The sequence below is a fragment of the Salvia miltiorrhiza genome, chromosome 3 (genome assembly GCF_028751815.1).
Source record: "Salvia miltiorrhiza cultivar Shanhuang (shh) chromosome 3, IMPLAD_Smil_shh, whole genome shotgun sequence".
Taxonomy (NCBI): domain Eukaryota; kingdom Viridiplantae; phylum Streptophyta; class Magnoliopsida; order Lamiales; family Lamiaceae; genus Salvia; species Salvia miltiorrhiza.
Window position 1 is genome coordinate 48,734,677 of NC_080389.1, and position 6,622 is coordinate 48,741,298.

Consider the following 6,622-nt stretch of genomic DNA (forward strand, 5'->3'; position numbering starts at 1 on the left):
TAAAAAAATGTCTTAAATATACGGAATGTCCAAAAAAAGTTTTGTGATATATTGAAACTATATAATCTATGAAAATATTGTTCGTTATTATTAGTATTATGCTTGTATTTCAATAAAAAAAATATCTTAAATATACAGAATGCCCAAAAAAAATTTGCCCCGAACTTAATTCCTGGCTTCGTCCCTGGGAGGCGGACCCCGTACAAATTCAGCCGCCCCCCCCCCCCCGGAACTTAATTCCTGGCTCCGTCCTTGGGAGGCGGTGCAAGAGGATGGCGGCAGAGGCGCGAGGCGGCGGAGGGAGGAGGTGAAAGAAGAAGAGAGAGGGGGGAATGATTCAGAGATGGGGGTGATGATTTCAGACGAAAAGATAAAAGAATTTGATTAACTTTTGCCTTTTAGAGGTTTTAGGGACTTAATTAAATATTACTAATTGTATCCTAAGTATAGCTAAAAAATGAAAGGAAACTAGTTACATGGGACGGCTCAAAAAAGAATACGAGACATGAATATTAGGATGGAGAGAGAATTTCAATACAACTCTTTATGTCAATTATGACTTAAATTTACACAATAATCTTGTAAAGTTGTAATTAGGGTTCATACAATATTAATAATTTTGATCTCTATAATAAATATGTTTAAAATAGTGAAATTAGTTATGAGCTACGATATGACACAAAAAGTTATGGAACGAAGGATCTGAACTGCCCTTGAAAAAGAATTTATGGATAATATATCCAGCTTGTGTTCCCTAATCCAGCAACACACTTGTATGTGATGAGGAATTGATCAACACTCCTTACTGAATACATGCAATTAATTAAGGTTGTTGATTTCTTCTCTGAATATTCATGAGCCCTTTAGTCAACCAAATGGCAGTCTCTCTGGAGGAAACGGCTTCCTCTTCTCCAAACGGCTTCAGCACTCCGGCAAGCTCCTCAAACCTCTCCCTCTTAAGCAGCTGCGCGCACAGCTCAAGCAACGACTCCATCGCCTCCGCCTTCTCCTCTCCCAAACCTTTACCTCCACACCGGACCACAGCCGTAATCCTCTCCATATTCACTTTCTCAGACTCGTCTTTCAAGTCACTCACCGTGCTCAACTCCGATGAGGAGGAGGAAGAGGATACATCAGTCACTTTTGCATTTTTCCCCGACGAGCCATCTGATGTCTGCCCTTTTCTGCAAGGTTTCTTCTGCTTCTCGATTTTAGAGCTTATTGGGAGGAAAACTGGAGATAGGTTGGTGTAGTGAGCTAGATATGGCTGCAAATGCGGATGCCTCAACAGCTCCGCAGCCTGCACCGTTCCCATTACAACCTCTGTATAAGTTCACGCATGCCTTTTTTTTTTTTGAGGGGGCCTATTAACTACTTAAATCTATACTAATATAAAAAGTGTTTTGAGTACAAAATATAAATAGCCTATTTTATATTTTATTTTAAGGGTGATTTTGTAAATAATATACTTCTTCCATCCACGATACAATTTTAATTTTATTCGTTTACAATAAATGTGGTCTTTCCGTTTTAGAACATATTTTATACTATTCACACACAATATTTACAAAACACAATTGGCACGTATTTGTTTGACTAACCGTTGGTCTATGCTCGGGGCTTCGCCTGAGCATGCTTCTAATGAGCCGCTTTCTGCAGTAAAATAATGAGATGAAATGAAACGTTAATTTATTTTTGGGATTTGAAGTGTGTATATATATATATACAATTGTGAGACTGACTTGACTTACAGGGAAGAGGAATATAGTGTAGGCAGAGGAGAAATTGTGGATCTGTTAATTTTGTTAACTAAGCTAGCCATATCCTGTTTGATCATCACAAAATGAAAATGAGATTGGTATTAATGGTAGTGATGAAGGGAGAAGAAGTTCATAGAGTTTACTTACTGCAGCTCTGAAGGGAGGTAGATGAGCAGCTATTTCAAACATGCAACAGCCTGCCAAAACGGCACAACTTAATTAATTTGGTTCACAAAAATATACTTATAAGAGTTGAAGTTGAATGTGAATGTACCTAAAGACCATATATCGGATTTGTAGCCGTAGGGTATATCTGCTAATATTTCTGGACACATGTAGTTTGGAGTCCCCACTATCTGAATTTCATCACAAACAACACATCCTAAATTAAACAATACACAAATCAATATTTTAAGGGATAATAATCTCTAAATTACTCATTTTTTTATATATATAAAAAAAGTATCAGCTTCGTACACCCACACAAAAATAATAATAATCCACCTCTAAGTTTTGGTTGAGTGAGTTTCTCTATTCACTAGCAGTTTTTTCATCAATTTAAACCTCTAGTGCTCTCGTTTAAATTTACAACTGTTAATTATTTATGATCTAATTCGGACTTATAAATTATAATTATTCTCTTCTGTCTATTCTACAAATTTTCAATTAATAAGTGATTATTATGGTCGATCATTCCATAATTAATTAGAGTACATAATTCTTTTAAGTTTCAACTTTTAGTAGTATAAATGTTACTTATGGTCCATCATATAATAATAATTTTTGTTGTTACAATAAATTTTCTATAATTTTTTTAAAAAATGAACAGTGGAATACAATGAGATAAAAATTGTGGGGTAATAAAGATCCAAACAGAGACGAGAGAGAGAGAGGGGTATCAATCAAGCAAAATAAGAGAAAATATGAAAAAAGAAAACTGCAATTTGTTAGTTGAAATAGTGCATGAGAGGGAGAGGGGGGGGGGGGGGGCATTACAGATGAAGCAAGATCCTCTTTGAGAAGAAGCTTTGCAAGGCCGAAGTCACCTGCAACAAGTCTTTAATGAGAAGATCATATAGACATATGAGCAATGCGTCGTAAGATGCAAGCTTTTAGGCTTACCAACTCTAATCTGGCCGTCCCTTGTGAGGAAAATGTTGGAGCACTGCAGCCGACAACACAACAAAGGAATAGGTTACGAGAAGCATGTAATAAGCACTAATCTACTAGTTAAACGTCTTTCTAACTGAGCTGCGATTCGTCGTCTACCTTAAGATCTCTATGAAGGACACGGTTAGAGTGAAGGTAGTCCAAAGCTAGTAGCAACTGAGTAAGCCACCTGCAGATCTTCTGCACTTACACAAACACCCATACCTTATAACTTATCAGACCCCTTAATTTCATTAACACTAATTTCAAATCCCTACCTCTTCCGAGAAATATACACCTCTAGCTTTCTTTATTATTCCTGACCTGAAACATCACATATGAATCATCTCATTCATGGTCACCCAAGATTGATAATTAATTAATTAGTTGTGATGTTTTGAGGTCAGCTCACATGTCTCCACCTTCACAGTAAGTTGTTACGATGCACACAAATGAATCCTGCTTCAACACAAAAACAAACTTCATCCATTCAATTTTCTTTCAACACAACATATATAGTTGGGGCCGGGTGTGTTCTCTTTAATTGTAAATTTATCACGATAAAAGGGTGGATAAAAAAAAAATCTCCCTTCAAATCCCATATTTATTTTCCTTCATTTTTTATAAAAGAGAATTTCGCATTTCTCGTTCATTTTTTTCACTTTAAGAAATGATAATATTAAATGAGAAGTGGCGAAAAAATGGGGAATTTAAAGGGAGAAACTTTTTTATCACTCATTTTCTTGTAATAAATTTACAATCAAAGTAACAGATCCTCATGGGAAAACATTTTTGTATTGGTAAATCTACCTTCTCCACCCACGAATCCTTGTATCCGATGATATACGGATTGTTTAGTTTTGCCATCAATGCCATCTGCAAAATTTTATTCTTTCTCAATTTAAGATTGCTTCAATTGGTTACAAACATGTTGCAACAAGCCAAAAATTACTAATAAACAGAATTTTAGAGTTAGTTCCATCGATCATTCCTCTAAGACGCTTTATAAGGGCAACAAAGTTATCCAACTTATATACATACTCGTAGCAAGATCTTTATTAAGTTGACGTGGGACAAATAAAGCTTCGACATATCTTTAATCTTAATTTTTTTTATTGTTTTTCATTTAGGGGTGCGTTCTCTTTTGTTGTAAATTTATCATGGAAAAATGAAGGATAAACAAAATTTCACCCTTTAAATCCTTCTTTTCTTTTCTCACATTTCCTACTTGACTCTTACTCATTCCTCATTTACACTACAAAGGAGGGATAATATTATCCCTTCAAAAATGGTGTGATAATATTATCCCTGTAAATGAGGAATGAGTAAGGATCAAGTAGGAAATGTGGAAAAAGAAATGAAAGATTTAAAGGGTGAAATTTGGTTTGTCCTTCATTTTCCCATAATAAATTTACAACAAAGGAGAACGCACCTTAGAGATAGGTTGGCAATACATTGTGAGGGAGGTAGTTAAGAAATAAATGCTGAACGTCAATCCAGAAAGATTGGTAGGTGCATCCGACATATGCAACTGAATAACATAATGACAAAACTTCTTCAATGATGTATGTAACAAAGAGCCTTATCTCAATCATTCGCATCAGAATATTTGTTGCCTAATTACAGATGGTGGGATCATATCCAGGGGCGGATCCAGGATTCAATGTTAGGGGGGGCTGAATCTATTGGACTACGGTGCTTGAAAATATTTACACGGGGGTTCGGGGGCGAGCCCCCGAAGCAAATTTTTTTAAGCATTCCGTACACTTCATTTTCATGCATTTTTTCAACAATCACTTAATATAATAAGATAATTGTTCGCAATTCAATTAATTCAACATCAAGTAGATTGAAAGCATATAAAGACGTACTTTTATTCATTTTTCTTAAAAAAAAAATTGTTTCATCTTCTAAACAAATAAACTAATTTTCATTGTTAGTAATTAGTAATTTTACTTTTACCTTTAGAATTGACTCAAATTTAACATTAAAAATTAACTAAGAAAGAAAAAATGATAAAAATAATATGGATAGTTGGATACTATAAATAACTCAATGTGTTGAGCAATTAATATGGATAGTTGGATACTATAAATAATGTATTACTATATTTTTTCTTGTATTTTTCTATTTATATACACATATATAGATATAAAACAAAATAATAAGAATATATATATATATATATATATATATATCTATATTAAAAAAAAAAAAAAACTTAAAAATTGGGAGGGGGCTGAAGCCCCCCCTAACCCCCCTGGATCCTCCGCCACTGAATTCATATCTCAACTAACCAAAACACACACAAACAACACAGCAGAAACAATATGCAAAAGAATCACAAAATCTTGCAAGAAAAAACATAACAAAAAAGAAAAGTGACCTCCTGATGCGCAGTCTGCTTGAATTTCTCAGTTTGCTTTGCCAGCCTAATCTTCTTTAGAACATACCTGCATTTCATAAAACTTTTACCCAAAAATAAACATAAGATGCTCAACTTTAGTCTAAAAATAGACCATTATTTACCTCTTCTTTTCAACTTTGTGATGAACAAGAAATGCAGCCCCCGAAGCTCCTCTACCGATCTGCTCCACCACTTGGTAATCCTCCATTCTTCTCTCTCTCTCTCTCTCTCTAGCCTTTCTCCATCAACCACTAAATTACCACATATTTTTGAAGCTGCGTGTGGATCACTGCTACTGTTTGTATATCTTGAACAAAATTCAAAGTTGAAAATTCATATGGGATAAATGCAGAAGAAAGAACATAGTGATCGCAGCAATGAGATCACAAAAGATGTCAAGAATCATGAGCAAGAGCGAGGGGTGTATTGAATGCCGCACGAGTCAACTTAAACAAATATTACATTCCAATAAAAAGGAATGCGGGAAATCATGGTTGGTAGGTGCAAAATTCAGGTATATAATATATATTATACTTGGCTGCGTTGAATTAAAATTTAAAGAAAAGGTGAAAGCACTCACTCAAATTGACGTAAAATTTTTAATTGGCAAGGGAGGGAAGATTTGAGGCAAAAGCAAAGTACTATGCAAGGGATAAAAAAAGAAAAGGAGAATGTGACAGATGTGATGCCTCAAATTTAAATAAAATAGGTAAAACTTTGCTTGTATTTTCAAAAACTAGAGGGAGGGGTATAATTACAAGTGTGTTTCTGGTAGGTGTGTGTCGGTTTCTTTCCTTCTCTTCGAAACTTAAAATGGAGCGAGATCCATTTAATTCTTTTGGGCTCCTGCTATGATGAATTTAGGTACGTACGTATATATTGACCATTATATAAAGTTACCTAAATCAATTACTCCCTCCGTCCAAGATATCGTTTCTATTTTTGTCAACATCACGCGTTTTAAAAAAATGTTGAATAATAGTAGTGACTATTATTGTGAATGGAGTTTGAGTCTCACTATTGTTGAGTGGAGTTTGTAGACCCTGCTACTATAAATAGAAGTGAAAATGATATTATGGACGGACCAAAATAACAAAATTAAAAACGATATCGTAGACAGAGAGAGTAAATGATATCGAATAAGTGTTAATGTCTCAGTTAATAGACCTATCTATATATTTTCACTTAATAAAAAGAAATAATACCCATCAAAATAAAAAAATTAAAAATATATACTAACCTTTTTTTATTATAAAGTACTGATATACTTTTAATAATTATATATTAAAAAAGCCAAAAATACAAC

General features: G+C 34.2%; 1 protein-coding gene across 3 annotated transcripts; it reads right to left on the minus strand.

Moving 5' to 3' along the window:
* Positions 1–686: 686 nt before the first annotated feature.
* On the minus strand, positions 687–6,172 carry LOC131016295 (serine/threonine-protein kinase Nek6). 3 transcript variants are annotated; one of them, XM_057944958.1, is made up of 14 exons: positions 5,897–6,036; positions 5,439–5,623; positions 5,296–5,362; positions 3,720–3,785; positions 3,322–3,368; positions 3,188–3,233; positions 3,030–3,110; positions 2,883–2,925; positions 2,757–2,806; positions 2,035–2,116; positions 1,908–1,957; positions 1,752–1,825; positions 1,602–1,653; positions 687–1,300 (listed from the first exon to the last, which is right to left on the minus strand). In XM_057944958.1, the coding sequence occupies exons 2-14, from the start codon at positions 5,522–5,524 to the stop codon at positions 824–826; spliced, it is 1,221 nt and encodes a 406-aa protein (XP_057800941.1). In that variant the 5' UTR covers positions 5,525–5,623; positions 5,897–6,036; the 3' UTR covers positions 687–823. The 3 variants fall into 3 exon arrangements, with proteins under 3 accessions (XP_057800941.1, XP_057800943.1, XP_057800940.1); XM_057944960.1 differs by having other exon boundaries at positions 5,439–6,172; XM_057944957.1 differs by having other exon boundaries at positions 3,322–3,371; positions 5,439–5,946.
* Between the last annotated feature and the right edge of the window lie 450 nt (positions 6,173–6,622).

Excerpts from the sequence above, each read along its gene's own strand:
- LOC131016295 (XM_057944957.1), bottom strand. The coding sequence starts at position 5,524 with ATGGAGGATTACCAAGTGGTGGAGCAGATCGGTAGAGGAGCTTCGGGG. Across the intron at positions 3,786-5,295 it reads AGCAGACTGCGCATCAGGAG|ATGGCATTGATGGCAAAACT; the intron begins GTCACTTTTCTT and ends AAAATTTTGCAG. Across the intron at positions 3,372-3,719 it reads AGGATTCGTGGGTGGAGAAG|CAGGATTCATTTGTGTGCAT; the intron begins GTAGATTTACCA and ends TTTGTGTTGAAG.